At 34.8% G+C, this 23,045-nt stretch overlaps 4 protein-coding genes across 5 annotated transcripts; all 4 read right to left on the minus strand.

Moving 5' to 3' along the window:
- Nucleotides 1-2,727: 2,727 nt before the first annotated feature.
- On the minus strand, nucleotides 2,728-4,583 carry LOC114748292 (uncharacterized). The gene is made up of 3 exons (XM_028936653.1): nucleotides 4,049-4,583; nucleotides 3,166-3,221; nucleotides 2,728-2,941 (listed from the first exon to the last, which is right to left on the minus strand). Exon 1 carries the CDS (start codon nucleotides 4,465-4,467, stop codon nucleotides 4,105-4,107), a length of 363 nt encoding a protein of 120 aa, XP_028792486.1. The 5' UTR covers nucleotides 4,468-4,583; the 3' UTR covers nucleotides 2,728-2,941; nucleotides 3,166-3,221; nucleotides 4,049-4,104.
- A 2,805-nt stretch (nucleotides 4,584-7,388) lies between these two features.
- On the minus strand, nucleotides 7,389-8,122 carry LOC114748290 (40S ribosomal protein S16-like). The gene has a single exon (XM_028936650.1). The coding sequence runs from the start codon at nucleotides 8,056-8,058 to the stop codon at nucleotides 7,618-7,620; it is 441 nt and encodes a 146-aa protein (XP_028792483.1). The 5' UTR covers nucleotides 8,059-8,122; the 3' UTR covers nucleotides 7,389-7,617.
- Nucleotides 8,123-9,257: 1,135 nt separating this feature from the next.
- Nucleotides 9,258-11,552, minus strand: LOC114748289 (organic cation/carnitine transporter 1-like). The gene is made up of 2 exons (XM_028936649.1): nucleotides 11,126-11,552; nucleotides 9,258-10,500 (listed from the first exon to the last, which is right to left on the minus strand). Exons 1-2 carry the CDS (start codon nucleotides 11,550-11,552, stop codon nucleotides 9,278-9,280), a joined length of 1,650 nt encoding a protein of 549 aa, XP_028792482.1. The 3' UTR covers nucleotides 9,258-9,277.
- Nucleotides 11,553-14,332: 2,780 nt separating this feature from the next.
- LOC114748291 (uncharacterized protein At4g15970-like) lies at nucleotides 14,333-19,951 on the minus strand. Of its 2 annotated transcripts, XM_028936651.1 has the most exons (5): nucleotides 19,618-19,951; nucleotides 16,424-16,786; nucleotides 15,531-16,024; nucleotides 14,808-14,863; nucleotides 14,333-14,698 (listed from the first exon to the last, which is right to left on the minus strand). In XM_028936651.1, exons 1-4 carry the CDS (start codon nucleotides 19,864-19,866, stop codon nucleotides 14,809-14,811), a joined length of 1,161 nt encoding a protein of 386 aa, XP_028792484.1. In that variant the 5' UTR covers nucleotides 19,867-19,951; the 3' UTR covers nucleotides 14,333-14,698; nucleotide 14,808. The 2 variants fall into 2 exon arrangements, with proteins under 2 accessions (XP_028792484.1, XP_028792485.1); XM_028936652.1 differs by lacking the exons at nucleotides 14,333-14,698; nucleotides 14,808-14,863 and adding an exon at nucleotides 15,222-15,431.
- Nucleotides 19,952-23,045: the final 3,094 nt, after the last annotated feature.

Genomic DNA, 23,045 nt, shown 5'->3' on the forward strand with positions numbered 1-23,045 from the left:
TGTAAGTAGAAAATCTATGACCCTGAAATTTTATCAAATCGTTCCTTCAGGTCGTCCCAGGCCGATGACGCTTCTTGAAATAAACCAGACTATTGGCGAGGTCCTTAGAAACAGAGCTCAATATCCACGACAAAACGACGGCATTACACCTTTCCCAGTGATCGTGAAGTTTGGAGTCTTGATCCTTCTTCTTGCACGAGCCATTGATGAAGCCAACTTTATTTTTTCCTCGAAGAGCAATCAGCATAGCTTTGCTCCAAACCGTAATAATTTTCACTCCCCGTCAAGATTAAGCCGATAATGGATGTTCCTTGAGTATCTGAAGGATGCAGGAACAGGGGACTAGTGAAATCAATCGACGTGGCCACAAGATTCTTTTCTTCCCCCATGATGCTAGTCGCGATCTCTGATCGGTACGATTCTTGATCGGTGAGGGTTAGACGTGTGAGGGTTTCTTGATTTCTCGAGCTGGAACAGAGGACGCCGGAACCTTGTTAGAAGGCAATCCACTTCACTTCTTGGGTTTCCGGCGTTCATAGGTGGGTTTTGTGTGATGGGCTCAAAGATACCGTTGATGGACTTGGACTAACCTCAGCTCTGATACCATGAAAACATTCAGAGAATGTGGACTGCTGAACAATACTCTTTTATTGAATAGTGAAATATGTCCATACAAATACATCCGGTCAGCCACCTAAATAGGTCTGCAGAAGTGGCCGTAAGATTCTTTTCTTCCCCATGATGCTAGTCGCGATCTCTGATCGATAGATTCTTGATCGGTAGGGTTAGACGTGTAAGGGTTTCTTGATTTCTCGAGCTAGAACAGAGGGCGCTGAACCCTTGTTAGAAGGCAATCCACTTCACTTCTTGGGTTTCCGGCGTTCGTAGGTAGGTTTTGTGTGATGGGCTCAAAGATACCGTTGATGGACTTAGACCAACCTCAGCTCTGATACCATGAAAACATTCAGAGAATGTGGACTGTTGAATAATACTCTTTTATTGAATAGTGAAAATATGTCCATACAAAATACATCCGGTCAGCCACCTAAATAGGTCTACAGAAGACGGAAAACTAAATGGGCTTAAAACAACAATGAGGCCCGAGCCCAATACACCTAAAGCCCCAAAATGATTACAATGAATACATCTAATATCTAATAGATAGATTATTTTACGGAACCATAGACGAGGAGGGAAGGCTTCTTCCGTTTTTTGTAGACGACAACATGGCAGAAGGACCGGCACCTGAGGAGGAAGAGGAAGATGACGTCCCGTGGTGGAAAACTCCACCACGGAGGACGACTCTGAGAACGGCTCTAAGAACGCGGCGAGTGACAAGAAATGAAAAGCGAAGTTGAATAGAGGAAAGTCAAAAATTGGTAAAAAAAAAAGTCATTTTAAAATGTGAAAATTTGCATTTTGAAAGATGCTAAATCTCTGATGCATAATTCAAGTCAAGTCATTTTAAAATGTGAAAGACTCAAAATATTTTCGTAGGCATGTCGTAAGAGTCAGATCCCACGCTTTTGACGACAGAGAAAGAGGTTCATTTGACCACTTCTAATCAATTCTGCTCACCTACAGTTCTTTCTTTCCTTCATTCTTCTTCTTCTTTTTAAATATTTTTTTAGGCCAAACCGCTCACCAATATTCACCAACACTAAATCACTAATTCATCTTCTTTCTTCTCCTCCTCTCACCGCCCTCTCTTTGTTGTTATTAAATTCCAGGGATGAATCATTTAAATTAAATTTTAATTAATAATATGTATGCCTTTTACATTTTGATATAGATTATTTTTCGGAACCAATGAACAAGCAGGGAATTCTTCTTCCTTTTTTTGTAGACGATAACCTCACAGAAGGACCTCTACCTGAGGAGGAGGAGGAAGAGGACGTCCCGTGGTGGGAAAACTCCACCACGGAGGACGACTCTGAGAACGGTGGCGAGTGAAGAGGAAAGTCAAAAATTAGTCAAAAAAGTTCATTTTACAATGTGAAAGACTCAAAATAATCTGTATGCCTTTTACATTTTGATATAATCGTAGAGATAAGTCAAAGTGAGACCACCATATTAATAACATTTTTTTTTGGTACAACTCAAAATATATCTATTTATTTTGATTGGATTTTATTTTTCAAATCAATGAAATGAATTAATAGTGAATGTTCCACAATTTTAAATGGTATATAACATAATGATCATGCAAAGATCAAGCTTGCTTTTTATTACAAAGGATGAACTATAATATATTAGACTACCCTTTCATTTTGATATGTTAATAAGAATATTTATATAAGTGTTTTTTTTGGTAAGTAGAATATTTATATATGTTGTTATCTCAAAAAGCATATTATTTTAAAATTTTGATGTGTGACATGAAATATATTATAAACGTATACTTTATTTGAAAAACTGAAAAAATAAACCCAACCTACCTAACTTTTCTTTATAAAAAAGAAAGGCTGAAAAAAAAAATTCTTACACATGCACGTAGACATAATCTCATAGAAGTGAAAAGAAAATTATTGGGCTTATGAAAAAGCACGTTGGGCTAACATGGAGAGTAAATTGGCAACATATATACATATATAAAGTCCAACAGAACCGTAATTTTAGGGGACGAAAACAAAAAACAATGAAAATCACATAACAGGGTATCAATAGCATCACCTGGCCTTCAAGTTGAACTAAATCCATCGATACACCACGAGGCCTTATGAAAACTTTTTTTTTTTAATGAAAAGGAAATATATATAAATTTGGACAACTATACAGAGTTTACAAAAGCACTAACATCTAAGCTTCAGGATTGATGGTACTAAGGAGATCCCGAGCAGAGATGGTGTGGCCTTATGAAAACTATTGAGCCTTGTATCTTTTCTCCACTTCCTCCAGACTTTGGATCTCCTTCTGATATTTACAAATACGGTATATACACCTGCCACCACAGTCATTTAAAACCCAAACAGAAATCACAAACCAAATAAGGATAATTAATTTCATTTTATTTAAAAAGCAACGAGCTCGTCAGTTTAGACCTGAGCTCATATATACATAACAATTGATTTTTTTCCCCCCCAAAAAAAAGGTTCAGATAATGTGATACATATGATAGGCAAGGATCAAAAACCAAGCTTCCACAAGGGTGGTGTTGTTACTTACCAGTAGAGAAAGCATGCTGCAACACAAAGAATCACATTTCCCTGGGCTTCGTAGATCTAAGTGACACCAATTGATTTTCAATCAATGAGTCAATAGCATACGGCGCTTTTAAAGAAACAGGAATAGGAAAAGGCAAAAAAGCCAATTGAATTATATTATTCCATTGGAAAATTATGAATCTAACCATATCAAGTAATAAGTTTGCTGTCAATGCACATTATATGCTTGATATTGAACATTTATTTGGAAGTTCCAGCACAAGTTTCTTCTGCATGTATAAATCTTGTCACTTGTTAGGGATCACAAGAAGCAACAGAAAGTAGAAATATCAAAGGAACATCCCCAACCTGATTATCAATTATCATATGCTTTAGGTAAAAATTCCATCTTCAGAAATTATAACCATCTTCTTGTTTACACAACTATGGATATCTATAAGAAAGATAACCTACAACATTCTTTCTGCATTATGCACACTGCTAACAGATCATGTGGCTAACTGAGTGAATTGGATTTGCTAAATATGCTTTAGATTGCAGCCTGCAGATGATCTCAGGAAAAGTAAACTCAAAACAAAATTAACAGCATTTAAAAAGAGAAGTTCATCCAACAGTGGCAATGAAAATTGGCCATAAGATGTATCAACTTTTTATAGTAGCAGTAAAGAGCTTCAATCAAAAGAAAGCTGAGGAGCTGAGAAAACATGTATTCCTTCTGGTTCAAAATATAAGATAAACTTTATTGGAAAAACTTGATTATTTTTATAAGATAACGTTTACTTTTGTCTAAAACGAGTTTTTTCTTTTTTCAATTTTACCAAAGAAAACCGTCGTATCAATTACTATAATCTCAACTCAACAGAAATGAATATGACGAAACGAACCCGAACAAAAGGGGACCAAGACTTTGGAGATGGGCAGAACACTGAAGGCACAACAATTATTTACAATAACGATCAGCTTTCTTCTTGACGCGATCATCAAGGGCTTCCTCGATAGACTTGAAGTTGGTCTTGGGTTGGTAGCCAAACTTCTTAGCCTCAACCGGGAACAGCTCGTCGTACTTCATTTTCTTCGCGGCGTCGATCGTGTAGGTTTCTCCCGACCGTCCTCCTCCGTCGGCGGCGGAGGCCTCCTCCTGGTTCTCGAGTTTCGAAGAGTCGATTTCACCGTCGGCAGGAGCGTCGTTGTGCTTGTTCTTCTTCTTCTTTTTCTTCTTCTCGATGGTTTTGCTACGCGTGGCGAGGGTTCCGCCTTTGAAGCTCAACCTCCCTCCTTTCACTCTTTCGTATGGATCCGACATACTGTACTACGTTAATCTCCCGAGATTGTTCGCGTCTATATGAGGATTTCGCTTCTCTGCTTTATGTTTCTCACGCTTTCTGCTGAAATCGGAGGAACCGGCGCTCTCCCCAAAACGAGAACACCGCCCTCTTATTTATCCCTCTTTTTGCAGACAAGCCCGCCAGCTTTCCTGTTATTTATAATTAATATTATTCCCCCTCTCTCTCGTGTAAAATTAGCTTCTAGGAAGAGTTAGGAGATTTTTTTTCCCCCTTAATTCTTATCCGTGACGTTGTATTTTTTATTTTATTATTAATGCATTTTGATCTTTATCCGAAGAAAAATTACGCAAAGGAATTTTTTATTCACAAGTATCAAATTTACGATTTATAATAAAACAAGAAAGACCGCCACATTTTATTTTTTTTATTTTTTTATTTCTCCATAAGTTATTGTATGCCTCCTTTAATTTCAGACCTTCTCCCCTTCCCGACTTTTCTGAGACGGACGAGGAGTAGTTTGTAGGGGCTGTTTTTGTTTTTACGTTGTTTTTCTGTATTTCCTTCCTGTTGTCCTTTTTCATTCAAAAAAAAAATTTCAGACCTTCTATGAGTAAATACTCCTCCGGTCCTAATTATAAAACCCAATTGACTTATTTGAGGAGATTAAGGAAGTAAGTTAAGTTGGTTATTTATAATAAATAAGTGTTGTTATTCCTAAAATATCATTGCTAATTAAGTATATTGGCTAAAACTATCATTATTAGAAGGATTATCTTGGAAAAAAATGCATAAATATAAGAGAGAAAATGGATTGGGTCTTATAATTAGGACCAAATAAAAAGTCAAATTGGGTCTTATAATAAGGACCGGAGGAGTACCATTTATATATGGCGGCATACTTGGGTGCACATATAGAGTTGTTAAATTTCTCTTAGTTTCTAATTTTTGTCATTTGTTATGATTCGTCTTTTTTTTTTATTTCACTAATCAAATTGATGAGTTTTAAAAAAAAAATTAATTTCGATTAACAGTCAGAATCAAGCTTAATGAACTTAGTGAATATGGTTGGAGACTCTAGTCTTTTTTATTCCATGAGATTATTATAAAAGCTACAAATATTTTAGCACATACCAATGTTTCAAATGAGTCTTTAATAGAAGGATTTTTGTGTTTAATTGGAAAAAAAAAAACCAAGAATGTTATGTCTCCACTAATATTTTTCTTGGGTGATAATAACTAAATAAACACAATGACGGTGGGAACGAAGTCACAGGACTGTTATTATTTTTAGCGCTAAATGCTACTCCCTCCGTTCCTTATTAAAGAGACGAATAACCGAATTACGTTGATCAAAAAAATAGTTAAAATTAGTTAAGAACAATTAATGTGTAAAAAGTATAGTTTTTTTTTCTAAAAATGCCCTCATTAATAAGGAGAGAGAGCATGAGAGAGAACAATAGTAAATTCTTAAAAGAAAGAGAAGTGGGAAGGAGAGAGAGTATGAGTTGGAGACAATAAATATGAGTAAAATAGAAAATCAACACAAAAAAGTAGAGACAACTTTTAAGTGTCTCTTATATTTTGAAACATGCTATAAGCATCAAATGTCTCTTATAATAAGGAACGGAGGGAGTAATTATCACCACCACTGTCAACAGCTCCACTCAACCAGCCATCACTTTGCAAACAGAATGTATTCGTGCAGCGCATTGCTTCTGATTTATCAGAGGCAAATTTCTTTTTCGTTTATATACTCCTCTAATCATAAATTTAAAATTAAATTATAAAATAAGTGTTAGATTCAGAGCCAAAAAAATACAAGACCGCATTAAATAGTCAGGCAATACGTACGTCTGCCTTGTTGACAATAACCTACTTGAAAACTTGTGACAAGTTTTGTAGCTGAATTAGTTGATTGAAGCGAATCAGAGAAAAATGTGATTTCGTTTGATTTCATATACACACACGTTGGCAAACAAATTGGAGCACATTCCCTTATTTCTATCCTAATAAGTAACAGCTCTCATATTTAATCTATCAAAACCACCCTTTTCCTCTGTATTTAAACAAATCTCCCCAGAATACGTGACCGTCTTTGGATGGGAAAAAAATAGAAAAAGAAATAGAAAAATCCCCTCCTTGAAGTGGAAAAGTATGCGAATGAGAACAAAAGGGATGGAGAGCACATATTTTCTCCAAAAGTGAAAAGACTTTGAAAATTAAACATGTTTTTCAAAATTAAAAAATATCAACTTATTTTTTCATTTTGATTATTCTCTCATTTATATCCCAAGAGATGTTGGACCAAAAAAATATCCCAAGAGATGAAGAGAAAACATTTTTCACTCTACTTTTTTCCTTTCACCAATGTCTTTCCTCACTCATATAACGGGTCATATGGCCAAAAAAAGAAATATAATGGGTCATAACTCGTAAGAAAGCTAAAATCATCCAAGGGCTGACCTCCCAAAAACATGGAAGACAATTTCTTTATGATCATAAAAACGCGTACAATATGTTCCTCATCCACTCTAATTATTTTCTGCAATTATGTTAAGCTACCTTTCATGATAAATTTGTTCCTACCGCACAAAGCTTCAACAATTAAATCAAAATGGCTAAGGATAAATAAAAATCTAATTGAAGAATTACTATAGCCTAAGAAAGCTGCTCTGATGAGGTCTTTCATAGAATCAACTTGGCTATTTCGTTGATGAATTTCTTCTTTATGTATCTCAACCAATTGCATATTAAGTTGATAATTACTCAATCTATTTCAGTTTTATTAAACAGTAATTATGTAGCAATAGTTTAAATGACAATTATCTTATATCAAGACAGCCCACATGACAACATTTGAGTATCAAAAAAAAAACAGAGAGATAGATAGAACAAGAATAAAAAGAAATGTTGCCAAGGTGACAACAATGAAAGCAGCTAGATTCAAACATCGAATTTCTGAAGGGCAAAACCATACCTGAGATGTATTGAATTCGGATTATAAAGTTAGATGAATAAAAGCGCCACACTGGTTCATAAACGAAAAAGCCAACAACGAAAGACCTACAAGTTGATGTCAAAAGTTTTCCACAGCATAGAACATGAACCGATAACTCAAATTCAATGTAGAAAAAACCGTATAGGCACGATCGTCCGGCACAAAGATTTCAACGGTAAGATTTCTGGAACCTGGCACGAGCACCACGACCACCGAATTTCTTGGGCTCGCACCGCCTAGGATCAGCGACTAGCAGAGTTCGATCGTACCTAACAAGAATATCCTTAATCTCCTTCTTACTCTGCTCATCCACGTACTTCTGGTAGAAAGCAACGAGAGCCTTGGCTATACTTTGGCGAATAGCGTATATCTGAGAGGTGTGACCACCGCCCTTGACTCTGATACGCATGTCTACACCGGCGAAACGGTGTTTTCCGAGCAGGAGGATGGGTTCGAAGGCTTTGAATCGGAGAATCTCCGGCTGCACAAGTTCGATCGGACAGCCATTGATCTTAATGAGCCCACGGCCGCGCTTGCAGTGAGTCACAGCGACGGCGGTCTTCTTACGGCCGAAACATTGCACTTGTTCAATTGGCTGCGCCTGAGCCATTGCTGCTGTGCTCCCTGCTCTCCTCTCGTCTCTCCAAAACCCTAGCAATTGCTGCGCGACGAGGTAAGAGTCTTGCTAAACGCATCCTTTTAACATTTTGAGGGTTTTTACAGAAAGAGGCCCGGCCCAGTAATATGGGAAAGAAATGGGACCTGGGCCCAAGTATAGCTCGGCCCAGGTTCTGAATACGATTTGCTTATGATTGGATTATATTCCATCTTGGACAAGGTGACCTAATTGTACCCCCAAAAAACAAAAAAGTTGATCTAATTAGTAAAATTTTGACTCATAATCCATAAATTTATGGATTCAGATCTTATTGACAATGCGAAAGTCTTGTCAGGGGGTGAATAAAAAAGATTTTTTATAAAATTAAGAAATTAGAATGAAATTATGTATGAAGATAAAGGATTCAAATACACCATTTTTATAAATATTTTAAATTTTTTCTTTTATTCAAAATTATCTTTAATTTTTTCCATCAAAATCATCTTTAATTTAGTATGCTGTAAAATCATCTCTCTGTTTTTTTTTTCAGATGTAAAATCATCTTTTAAATTTAAAATTTTAATCACCTAGATGCCTATTAATTTAATCACTCATATATTTACCTTGCACTGATAGTGATATTTTTGCGTTGGAAAGAAAAAAAAAAATACTCCTCTTGTACTTAATATAAAATTTAATTGGTGAGTTAATGTTAATCTTATATATAAATCTTATTTCATATATTTATTAATTTTTTCTAAATTAACTCTATTGATATTATCTCAACAATAATTAAATAAAAGAGGGAAAAAAATTAAAGAGAACGCTTATAATATTTTAAAAAAATATATATCATATTAACTAATTTAATTAAAATCTTTAATTTATTTAAATTAATTAATTACGTCTTGTATTAAATACAAATAATGATACTTTTGTTATTTCGACTAGAAGAAGAAGAGCACGGAAGAGAAATTTTCCAAAGCAATTATTCATGCGGCCTTTGAAGTGATTTTTTTTGGTTCTTTGGTAGTGATATTAAAGTGATCAAGTTGTATTCTGAAATATTTCTACATGTAGAATTTACAGGACAAACAAGGTCGCCATTTCTTGCAACTATGAATCTAGATCATACACCAGACCAGAACCTTAACTTGGGGAAGGAGAAAGATATCTAATTGTTAGTACAGAAGATTTTTTTTTTTTTTATGTTCTTAAGATTTTCTTTCAATCATATTCCAAGTTCCAAACCAGAATCTTCAGGTACCCAATTAAGCTTCTCGTTCTGTTCTTGCTGTTCCAGGGTCTCATACAACGGAGCATTTCTAGTCTCAGGAAGCCACAAGCTCATCAACCCACTACTGATCGATAACAAACCAAATACCAGAAACGATAGTGACGGACTCAAACGTCCCAACACTACCACCAATGGCGCCATTGAAGCCCCCAACATCAAAGCTTGTCTCAACATCGAAACGGAGAAGTTCCTCACATTTGTGGGGAAAAGCTCTACACAATAAACATATAGGATGTCAAATGCAGTAGAAGCACCCATGAACCCGATTGCTTCGATGATCAGTTGAGCCCAGTTCCCTCCAATTTTTTGTTCCTTCAAACTGTTTGATACTTTTCCTGAGAGAAAAGTGCAAAAGATGGAAGAAATCCCAGCCATGTAAGTGGACACAGAGAACAGTAAGCGTCTGTTGGTGAAGCCTAAGAGGAAGCTGCTAATTAAAACTGCAGGGATTTCCATTAATGCATTGAGCGAAACTGAGATGTAAAGATTGAAGTTCAAATTTTCAACATTCAGTTGAATCCCATAGTAAACAAACCCAACTCCAAACCCAGATAACATAACAATAGCCATTCTTTTTGCAGCCCATTTTGTAGTCCAAAGGCTCTCTTTGTTGTTTACTGGGTTTGTTTCATTTTCACTGCTGGTGCCCTGTTTGGGTCCTGAAGGGTTTGCCAGGCGGAGTGTGTCAGGGAGCTTTTTCTTCCCATTGAGTCTAGCATATCTATCTAGCACTGCAAGTGCTTCTTTGGCTCTTCCTCTGACAAGAAGCCAACGTGGTGACTCCGAGACAAAAGGGAGGCATAGGATAACGTATGCAAGAGGGAGAAGGGAAAAGATTCTGTATAAGTTTCTCCAGCTAGTTCTGGTTGGGTAAGCTAGAAGAGGGAGGGAAAGAAAACCGATTGTGAAGAAGAAGAAGCCATATTGGCCCACTTGACCACGCCATTCGCGCCCTACTGATTCTGTGGAGAGGACAAGGCAGCAAATGCCAATTCCAGATCTGGCAAAGCCCATTGCAAAGCGTAAGACGGCATAAACCCAGACATTCGGGGAGAGAGATGTAGCAAAGGCTGTTATGGAGGTTAAGATGCAGGAAACCAGCACTGTTCTTTTTCTCCCCAGCCATGAGTCAGCTAAGCGACCAAACACAGCAGACCCTGCAGCAAAATTTAAGCAACCAGTAAGTGTTTATTATTCATCAAGAACAGTATCAGGTAGATCAAGTAAATTATGAGTAGAGATACATATTAGCATGATATTCATTATAAAGAGTCTCTCCTGTAACAAGTCTTTTGCACCATAGCTTCTAATACATCTGCCTAACAATACAACTGATTATTTTAGAAACTTGAGATTAAATAACTTTAGTAAAAACGTGCTGATGGACGAAAAGGTTGGAATTGATGGATTCTATCTCACTTTATTTAAAACTTCTAAACAATTGGAGTTCTTTTCCAACACCAAATAACGTTAGCATGTCTTGCGTATCAACTAGCTGCCACACTGCTTACTTGTATTGGCCAGTCTTCTAGGGAGAAAGAGAGAGGTTAGAAGAGGGAGAAAGCCCCCTCATGAGCCAAGCAGACTTAATAAACAAAAGATGTACTTTAACTGGTTGAGGAAAATCCACTAGGGATGATATAGTGTTTATACTTCAACTCAGAAATATAAGCCGGTAAGTGAAAGTACATAAATAATTTTTGGTTCGAGCCATCATGTTGTTATGTAGAAAACAAAACAGGAATTTAAAGAAGTAAAGCTTATGGAACAGGTATTATTTACCAATGAGAGAACCAAGAAAGAAGAAGGAAGAAGGAATTGCAGCAAGAAACTTGCGGTCACATATAAGACCCCACTCAGCTAAGGTAGAACTTGTGTGGCCATTAATCCATTCCCAAGTTCCTGGTACCAATTCACAAACAGAACCACCAGTGCTGTTGCTGGAACTATTACTGTTGTTGAGGCACAGACCAGGAGCTTTGCACCTCCAAGCAGGTGGCTGTGCATCACTGAATATGGCGACCAGTGTACTCTGGGCATCAAATATCCATGCCAGTGACACTAAGAATACATGCAGCACTTGAGAGATCCCCAAGGACCCCACATACCCTTCTAGGACTTCATCTACTGTGAGCTCAAGTTTTGTGCTCGCTGTTTCTTCTTCTTCTTCATCACTTGACAGAATCAGCTTTAGCCCTTCCTCTTCCATGGCTCTCACAATCAAACAATATGAACTGGTGGTTTTGCTTGCTTTCTTGTTACAATGTCCAGACCCTTTATAATGTTGTTTAACTTACTGTTAGAAAACTATAAGAAACCCAAAAAAAAAAAAAAGTAAATTACTTGACAAGGGAGTTATGAAATTCTTTTTTTTTTCTTTTCAATTTTTTGAACGAAAAGAAGGGAGGATAAGCAAATAAAACAAAAAAATATAAAACATTTACAGAAGTCAATGGCCTCAGTAAAAGTCTCTGGAAATGGATTTTTCTTGCACAATATATATTGATCGAGAGATTCTCAAATATACTTGATTTACAAAAAAATTGGAACAGGCTAATTCTGAATATAAGCAAATGCGATATGGGACCCATCGAAAGATATGTATAATACTCTTGCATGTGAGATAATTATTGGCTTACATATCTATCTGTCATGAATCGCCTGTTATAACTTATTTAAATCTGTGTTAGTGATCATAAAAGAACTACGTCAAATACTGGTAATGGAATATGAGATCAGAATGGCAATGACAGAAGCCACAGGCCAATGAGAGGATCATGTGAGAGCGTAAAGAGGTATGGAACCCTCTAGTCAACATCAGGTTAAAGAAACAGAATTGATCACTGGGCTAATACGGAACAAGAGTGATTCAACAATATTAAATTGTTGGTGATGCTAATGCATGGCTCTGGTTAGAGAGGGAAAATAAAAAGCTGAACCAATCACTGATTGATATATGCAGGGCTGTTATTTCTTGGCTTAACCAGGTGGAGATCATTCTCATATTGTGAGCTTTGAAGCTCCAACATTGCTATTTTTTGTCTTTGAGAAACCAACCCATCAATAAATTACTCCCTCCGTTCCTTAAGAGATATTTGATACTTATGGTATGTTCCTATATATAAGAGACACTTAAAAGTTATCTCTACTTTTTTGTGTTGATTTCCTATTTTACTCATATTTATTATCTCCAACTCACACTCTCTCTCCCTCCCACTTATCTTTCTTTTAATATTTTAATTGTTCTCTCTCATGCTCTCTTTCCTTATTAATGAGGGCATTTTTGAAAAACAAATTATACTTTTTACACATTAATTGTTCTTAACTAATTTTAACTGTTTTTTTTATCAACGTATTTCGGTTATTTGTCTCTTATAATAAGGAACGGAGGGAGTATATGAGAAGCTATCTTTGGGTTTGTTCTTATAAATGATTTCTTGTGCTGATTAGTTAGCTTGATATGCTCATCAAATGGAAGATAATGCTCCAAGTTAGCTCTTTTCTTTTGTATGGTTTTTACCCTGCTTTGTCTGTACTTGAAAAAAAAAATTCGAATAGATATAATGCTGAATTTTGCTTTCATTCTACAAACTCGTCTTGCTCCTTTTTATCAATTTTTTTCATTTGTAATTTAATTAAAGAACATTATAATAAATATATCATGGGCTGCTCCTCAAACTGAAAAGAAAATTGAATTATCCAAAACAAAACGGATAATTTCATATATGTTAATACATATACTAATCAATTTTCTATTTATCTGTGTACTGCAAATGCATCCTTTAGAAAATAAGAAATTTTAACCTACATTTAAACCCACATAAATTCCTTGCAACAAAAAATTGTCCTTATCATGTTCAGGCTCAAACTTTCATGGTGTTATCTAAAACTAAACTCTAACTAATATATAATTTGAAAAAAGATTACTGATTGGATATCAAGAATTAAAGCCGACTTTCACACGTTTTTTTTGTTTTTTTTTAAATGTTATTTTCTCTTGATATGCATAGCATGATGAGAATTTTAAAAATTAATTTTAATAAATTTTACTTTTTAAGTGCATGTCCTTGTATCAATTTATTAAAATTGGACATGATTGAAGAAACGGTGCCAACCTACCGACCTTTCCAGAGTGCTACATGACTTGTTCAGCAAATTCTTAAGTTCATCCCCCAACCCCCAGATCTTTTTTTCTTGGTTGCTTTGATCAATTAAGAATAAAATCTCAAAGGTGGAAAATGAGTAAGCCTACAAATTCAAAGCTTTTTCAATTATTTAATTTAATCCCTTTTAGAATGGTAATAAATTAGGAAAAATATTGTCCACCCAAAAAATATAATCCGACATGTGTAATCAACTAACAATCTACATTATGTGTTGCTAATCAAACTATTTAATTTTGTTTGGTGAAAATAATTTTATGAATAAAAAATAATTATTGTATTAAAAAGTTTGAAAAAAATAAATTATTAAAATCAAAATTATAAAACTATCATAGACGTTAGTTAAGAAAAATAGTCAGAATCACGCCAAAAAAAAATACTAATTTTATGAATAGAGAATAATTATTATATTAAAAAGTTTGAAACAAATCAAAATATTAAAATCAAAATTATAAAACTATCATAGACGTTACTTAAGAAAAATAGTCAGAATCACGCCAAAAAATACTAATTTTTTTGACTAACTAAATGTGATTTTAGCCAAAAACTAATTGGAGTGATATTTTGTTTTATTATGTTACATTATTATTTTTCATTATGTTACATTAATTTCATCCACTATCATATCGTAATTTTCAAGAGTAAAATATCACAATCAACGCTGACGCTACGCACTAATCAATAGATTTATTGTATATATAATATCTGGATAATAAACAGAAGGGATATTATAAGCCATATGTACATAACATATATGTACACGTAAAATTGTCCATATAATAAAATATGGTTTAAAATTTGACCCAAAAAATATGGTTTAAAAGAATTCTTTCATTGAAATCATACAAAATATAATATGGGACAAAAGAAAAAAAAATCTACATTTACGACAACATCGAACTTCGTTTACAAGAAGTTATGAAATTGGATAATTAGGAAATAAAATAGAGATGTAAGGCTTACTGTATGTGAGGAATTAATTAAAAAAACATAATTAAAAAATCTAAATGTTTCAAGTATAAAAATTAGACGGAAAAAATAAAGGTAGAGTGAGAGGAGGGAGAAATTCACAATTGCAAAATTCAGTGTCCCTGCCACACAATTTCCAGAACTTGACCAAATTGTTGTTCACTTATAATTAATTTAGAGATTTTCTGTAAAATCTGAAACTCCAACGAATAAGTTCTCCAACCTTCAAAATCAATTTATGTAGTAGGGTTAGTTTGATTTCCATATTAATAATTAAAATATTCTACCAATTTAAATTCAAAATATAGTAATTAAAAATTAGCCTGACCTACCTTATACATGCAAAGTTGTAATCCCTCTACTTCTTCTAGCACGTTCAAATGATGTTCTTCATCAAAATAACCAGCAACAAACAAGCCAAACAAAACCATCTCAACAATACTACCAATTAATAGAAATTATGCAATTTTGATAATTTGAAAATTTGAAAATATATATAATACTATATCATTTCATAATTGCAAATTAAAATACCAAAATGTTTCTCGTTTTATTTAGAAACTAATAATCAAAAGAAAAATTGAGAAGAAAATCATTGGTGAATCACACACAAAATTATCATATGAGAAAAGGAGAGGTTTTTGGGATTTTTTTTTTTTTTGTTTTTCAATTATTGGCTTCTAAATAAAATAAGTGACATTTTGGTATCTTGAAGTTATATGAAGCGGTGTGTAGTTTTTTTTTTCAATGTTTCATAGACAAATATCATGAAATTGTCCAGCTTTGGCACTTCTAACAATGGTAAAGAAGTAAAGAAAACATATTACAGCTATATCACTTGGTAACTGTAAAATACTAAAATGTCTCTCTTTTTATTTACAAGCTAATGATTAAAAGAAAAATAAAAATAAATTGAGAAGATGGGACGTCGCAGAAGGCATTAATCAAATAAGTTCCTGGAATCAAATAGATACAGTGAATTGGTAGAAAATCATCGGTGAATCACACACACACACAATATAATCATATGAGAAAAATAAATGTCGTGAGGTTACCTGCAACTTTGTGGAACAGTCCAATGAGGAAGAGGTGAAGTTGTTGAATTACGATCATCTTGAGGAGGCAAAGCCATATATTTCTTCCAATCCTCAAGCAAGATCTTAAGATCATTGATCTTGTTTTCCAAGCCAATGCAGCAATTGGCATGCATGGTGCAGACCTGATCAAGGTTCTTACTAGTCTGACAAAAGCCACCAAAATAAGCAGTGTCCAGGAACCTGATCTGAAGCTTCATGCTGGAGATGAAGGGGTTCCATTTGATCCTGTTGAGCACATCTTGGTCATGAAGTTTAGGGTACAGTTTCCTTGAATTGTACCAGAACTTGTAGAACCATATGGTTCTGTCGTTAGATTTCACATAAGTGAATCCTCCATTTGGCATGTTCCTCATGTCTTGTGGGTTCCCATGGAAGTAATCACAAGCAATTTGGAAATCTGCATCCTTGTAAAATCTAGGAAATGGGTCTCTAAACCACATTATATCTGTATCCTGCAAACCAAAAACAAAAGAATCATGAAGTGCTTTGATTTGGTTGAAGCGCCTCTAAGAACAGTAGTATATGTGACCACGATGTTAGAAAATTGCTTTATTGCTTTCTAAAACAGGTTAACTTGCGGTCTTTTAAAATAATAAAGACCATCTTATATCAATTGATGGCCTAAACACGGAAGTTATTTAAGTCTGGTTAGCAGCTAAAGTGTGGGTCATTAACCCTTGAACTTATAAACCACGCCATACTTGGTGAGGTTTTCTGAGATGCGATTTATAATGCTTATCACATACACTTGATCACTTTCGAATTTGGGAAACCTCAATTCTTGCTAGTACTAGGATTGAGATGAATGTAGATGTCTGGTGTGAAGTATTGAAGAAGAAAGCCAAACATACCGTGAAGACAAAGCTGTAGCCCATCTCAAGGACAGAGCCCAGAAACTCAATCCTCTTCCACATCATGTGGAGGTAACCTGGGGTCATGAAGAAAGCTTCATTGGTGAAATTGTCGCTAGTTTCAAGGCGATAACAATGTGGGTGCAAGGCAGTGCAACGATCATGTGCCTTCTGGTCCCAGGTTACAACCACCAGGTGCCTCGCAAGCTTCTTCGTCTGCTTCCCAATTCGAAAGCTCTCCAGAAACAGATCAAATATCGATCCTGGTTCTGCCCACGCATCGTTTAGTGTTGTTATTATCACTGTCTTGTTCCCCATCGACGCACGTCTCAGAACACTCTCTAGCTTCGGATCATATTCTCCCTGCAGATATCATAATTTCGCACAAGCATTTCGTCAAACAGGAAAAAGGCGTTACAAAGAGCAAGTTATTAGTGCATCGTTCGGGAGAATCACATTTTGATCATTACTCTGTATATACACACAGCGGTTAGAGGTAAAACAGAACAATGAACTCACATGCATATGAAGATGTTAATCTAGTAGCTCACCTTTTGTAGCAAATTAAACTTACGCTTTGTACTAATCATGAGATAAACAAGTCATGCTTTGATGTTGTACGTAAAAGGTAGATGCGTGGGTGAGAGAGAGAGAGAGAGAGAGAGAGAGAGATATTATACATACTATTATAGCCCATGCTTTGTATGCAATGGAAGATAAATCACATTGTCCCTGGTGTATATAAAAGAGATGTACATGCTTCTTCCCACCTCAAACAGAGGCCAGTTTAGTATTTGGTGTGATATTAAATATAAAGCTTCAGTCCATTTTGTTTTTTAAATTTATAATTTTATTTTCAAGTTATCCTTATTAATCAATTAGAGGAATCAATACGAATTTATTACAAAAATAATTAATTTAATTAATTTTTTTAATATTTATAAATTATTTAGTGAGTACGTTATACATGGACTAGGAGAATAATAATTCAGGAACTCATTATAATTTGTCGTCACTCTGTGATGAACAGAGGTCTAGAGTTGAATACGTTGAAGAGAGGTGGGTTTTGGATAACAAGTAAGGGTGGGTGGTGAGGCATTAATGTCACATCCCAAATCAAATAAATAAGAGCCTTCAAGTTCTGACACTTTATTCCTTTCAGTATTTCACACATCACCATTCATAGTAAGTCCATCACCAAACACATACACATTTAGTGGCCTTACTGTACATCCCCCACTTGCATACATCATCACAAAGTTACAAAATATCACACACAGATTTCTCCAACAAGATGAGAGACGATAGCTATTAATTAAAATGTGGCCATTAAATATACACTTTAATGGATCTTAATTCTAACTTAAAAAAATTAGATGGACAGGTACTGATGATTTGACGTTGCAAATGAGATCTACAGAGTCAAGCCAAAAAAAAAATACCCTTTCCGGTCCTTAATATAAAACTCAATTTTGAGTTGGTTTTGATTCTAAATATAAGACCCATGTCTTATATTTATTAATTTTCTTAATCTAATCAAATTAGTTAAATTAGTCTTGTATTAAGGATCGGAGGAGTATTTACAGAGGAGTCTTCGTGTCGTTGGACTTATGATTGGGCTTCCAAATTATTAGCATTTTAACCCTAACTTTAACTAAAAATGTATATAAGAAAATTAATGAAGAATAAAATCTTGTAAGTTAGAAATATGAAATTTTGAGTAATATATTTGAAAGTTCAACACTAGTAAAAATTATATTAATTTTGTATTAACTTTTTCCACAGTCTTCAATTGTCATTCTTTCTAAAATGAGCAAACTTTATTTAATTTTAAGTTTTAATTATTAGAAAAATAATTAATCATCACAAGAAATTTTTTAAAAAATTAAGCTGTATTCACGTAATTTATTATGGTATTTCTTTCAAAAAGATATTAAACTACTAAACAAGAATTTCACTGTTACTAATTAAACTAATACTTTTTGTGAACATTAGTTATTTGGACAAATATCCCGTTTTGAAATCTAAATCAAATTGCTGATTTAAATATTAATTATTTTATCTCAATAAAATTAATGAGGTTTGGCTGAGTACAATTATTGAATTGTTCACGGGGTCGCTATTGCTAGAAACTAGAAAGTAATTAATTATTTTATTCAAATTCCAAATTGAAGAGGCTTATTAATTATTTTCCAAATATTTATCGAAAAGGTTAAAAAGGGTGAAGACAGTTTTTTTAAAAAAATAATAATAATAACCCGCTACTTCTGCCACTACAATATTTACTGTGAAAGATCAAAACTTTTGGGCTGACGACTTGACTTGGCATGGGGCACACTTCCCTGTGGGGAGTTGAATCCGCCCACTTATTTCGCCATCACCCCAGTTTTTTTAATTATATATGTGTCCCCACTACTTTCATTATTTGCAAGTATTGCCCCCACTATTTCCTTTTGGCCCCTTGAATTCTTGCCCTCTATCTCCGCTTTTCCCTCACATGAAAACTCATCCATGAAATTGAAATATCAACTCAACCCACAAGTAACTGCCGATATTATAATTATACGAACTTTTGAAAATTAATTATACCCCACTATTTCCCCTTCTTTCTAAATTCATCCCTACCTTTTTAAGTGATTCTTGTCCTGTATCGCCACTCACATGAAAACTCATTTACCAAAAGAAAAAAATTTAAAAATTGGGTAAATTAGTTTAAGAAAAAATAATAAATACAAAATACAAAATAGATTCAAATCTTATGTTTAAAACTAAATTCAACCTACCAAATGACTCATAGAGCAGAAGGACTAATAATTATCAAATTAGTAATAATAATTAACTATGTAAACATATTTTGCTTCATAAATCTAACTTTTTTCCCCAAACAAAAAGCAACATGTATCCTCTCCAATAATAAAATATTATTATACATAATATATTAAAACTTTCAACAACCAAAAAAAAAAGTCCAATCACAGTTATCTCGCTCTCCCTTAAACCGCGACAATAGAGGATTCAGTTTCACAACAGAACATAAGGGATTTCAAGAACACAGAAAAGAATCAAAACCTATGATTCAAAATCCAATATTGTTTCTGGGTTTCGCACCTTCATCAAGCAAAACCAGAATGGGCACCGCGATGCAAAACCAGACAAAACAGTGTAAGTTTTAGAGAGAGAGAGAGAGTGGTGACCTTGGTGACGGCGGGCATGGCGGCGGTGAGGTAATGAGAGATGACGGGGAAGCCGAAGGGAGACGCAGAGTTATACAGAAATACCCACAAGACGGTGAACCCCACGAACACGGCACTCATTTTCGTCACTCTTTTCACCAGCCCATGGCTGCCGGAGCCGCCGGAGCTCCACGACGGCGGCTTTGTGAGGTCGACGCCGGCCGATGATGAGGTTTTGTCGACGCTGCCGGCGATGACGGAATCCTTCATTACCGGTCAATGAACAATATGGAAGTCTCCGCTTTGGCCTCCTCGATCCCAATAGTATCAGTCGTTTACTTGGTATTCGCCAGCGAAGATACTAACATATAAATACACACACACACACTAATATTAAATTAAAAATTAATTAAAAAAATCCTATTTATATCACCCTTGATATATCTGAATCATAAGGTAATACGTCAGATAAAAACAGAAAAACATTGTTAGCGTGGTGATAAGGCAGAGAGAGTGCAAGCAAGTTGGTACATTAAAAAATGAAATTAATTATTTTTTAGGAAATTAAATTAATTATTTGGAAAAATAGCAAACAAAAACCCCCGAATTATCAAAATTACAAGGAGGTCACCTCAATAAGCCAAATTGCCAGGAGAGACTCAATCTCAAGTTGTAATTAGCAAATGTTGGCAAAAAGACGAAATTACCCCTCATTAAAACAGCTTCATTAACGAAGGCTGAGACAAAGAATCTGATCGGTGGAGAGCTTGGAGGAGAAGACTGAGTGGTACACAAGCTTGAGAATCAAGTAAGTAATGTTTCTAAGTAAACTACTCTTCTTCTCTACCCTCTAAGACCAAGGAATGTCATCTTGTTCTTAAATGTAGCGAGTGACATTGTGGGTTGTTGGGTGATAGGTATGGAGGGAGTGAGAGTCAGAGTTGATTATAGAATAATGTTGTTTAAGGGGGTTTCAGTTGGGTTGAGCTTCAAAATTTTTGTCTTTGTAGCTAGATTGTTGACTTGTGATTTTCATGGGACACGTTGCCACTGATTTGTGCTAGGAATGTCACGAATGGTAGAGTCCGAGAAGGAAAATGGAAGGAGGTAATGATTGTTAGTTTGAGTGTGAAGTTTAATGTGGTGCAATGAGGGGAGGGAATGAAGATCTTGTCATTTAGAATGTCGAACTTGTAAAACCTTAATGTCAAGTAAGGAAGAGAAGAGGTAGTTGGTCTTGATTTCTAAATGCAAATGATTCGTTTGATCGAATAAAAGTATACTGAAGTTGATATATTTATTATATGTAAATTGTTGTTCCAAGTTAGCACGAGAAAATGAACTGTAACAATAGGTCAAGCTATTAGAAGGATTTGTTTTGTTTTTTTTTCATGTTGGTAGGTATTCTGAAATAAATAAGAAAGGTGAAGTTAAATACGTTGGAGGAAGTGTGAGAGCAAGCAGTATAAAAGAAGGGATAATACTCAAGAAATTAAGGGAGATAATATCCCAATAGATAGGCAATAATGTTAAAGGGTGTGAGATTAAATACACAGTTAAGTTTGCTGACAACATACTAATTGATCTTTATCATGAAGGTGATATTTGTAATATGTTTAGATATAATGATAACAGTGCTCATTTATATATAGCAGCAAAACCTCATCATCCGTCTCCTAACTATCTTCATCATCATTCTCTCCATCATCATTTTCCTTCTCCTCCTCCTCCTCCTCCTCCTCACTTGTCTCATCATCACTCCCCCAATCATCCTTCTCCTTCTCCTGACTTGTCTGATCATCACTCCCTCTGTCATCCTTCTCTTTCTCTTTCTTCTCACTACTCTCACCATCACTCCCTCTATCATTCTTCTGCATAGTTTCACTAGTCTCACCAACATTCTGTCTCTCCTCATCATCATCTTTAGAGCCACTGACAATTGATGTGAGTGTCTCAGCATGAGCTCTTCCTTTTGTCTTGCCATTTCTCTCTCTTAGAATGTGCACGCTCAACAGCTCCTCATCTATCATATTCATCAACCTCTGATGGCTTTCTTCTATCCTCTTCATTAATTGTGCATGTAACTGCTTCAGCTCCGGTATGAAAATGACGTTTATCAAATAACAAGCTAACTACACTATAACAAATAACAACCTGTCACTATTGCGAATAACAATTTTGGTATATCAAAATAACAACTTCACTATATCAAATGGACAAGTTCAATTTACCCAATCACAACTTTGGAATTATAATTAGTAACTTCGATACATCAAATAACAACAACACTATAACAAATGACAAGTTCACTTTACCCCATCACAACTTCAGTCTTATAATTAGCAACTTTGGTATATCAAATAATAACTATATTATAATAAGTGATAGGTTCACTTGACCCCATCACAACTCAAGTATAATCAATAATAAATTTATCAAATAACAACCCAAACCAAAATTTAGCAAATGACAAATTCACATTACCCAATCACAACTTTGGTACCGTATTTGACAAGTTAAGTTTATCAAGTAACAATGTCAACTATAGCAAATGACAAGTTCACTTGATCCACTCACAACTTAAGTTTTATATATAGCAAGTTCAGTTTATCAAATGACAACATAACTATCACAAACAACAAGTTCATTTCACCAACAATATCACTCTACCAAAGATACACATATTGGATCCAGAGAGTTAACATTTATCCTCTTGTCTTTGCCAAATACAACATCACTCCCTTTCTTACCATACAAAATCCCCCTGACGCTCTTCCTCTCAGTACTTGCCAAGTATTTGATCTTCTCATCTGTCCAATATTGGATAGCATTGGCAGAGCCTCGTTTTGCACCTTGGCTGAGGTTAAAATGCTTACCGAAAAAAAGCTACAACACCACATATCATTACCAATTACATTGTTCATATCGCCAATAAAATTAAACACAGTGAGAAACAAAATAGTCATACCAAAAGCAAGTATATGCAGCTACCAACAGAGTAGGCCATTTCATTCCATAGGTCCTCCTTAATATGTGTTGCCCAATCATACTTTCTAAAGTCATCCATTATGGAACGCATGACTCTCACCAGCTTCTCACTCACTTCTGAGCTAGATGACAGATATAAAAAGGTACCTAGCGTGAATAGGATAAACAAGAATTCAAATATGTGATCCTCCTCCCCAAAAATAATATCATTCAGTATTTTGTTGAATGACACTCTCTGATACTCACTCTTCAAGTTCTTGTATATTTTATCATCCTCTCAAACTTTAATTTTAATCTCCTTCCCACCATGGCGTATTCCTAGGAGCTTATCAACATGTTCTGGTCTTATTTCCTCAGTTTTTTCCCACCAATATAAAGAGGTACCTAGTGTGTATAGGACAAACAATAATTCAAATATGTGATCCTCCTCCCCAAAAATAATGTCATTCAGTATTTTGTTG

Source organism: Neltuma alba, unplaced genomic scaffold, assembly GCF_004799145.2.
Source record: "Neltuma alba isolate B1F8T4 unplaced genomic scaffold, ASM479914v2 tig00005665_pilon, whole genome shotgun sequence".
Taxonomy (NCBI): domain Eukaryota; kingdom Viridiplantae; phylum Streptophyta; class Magnoliopsida; order Fabales; family Fabaceae; genus Neltuma; species Neltuma alba.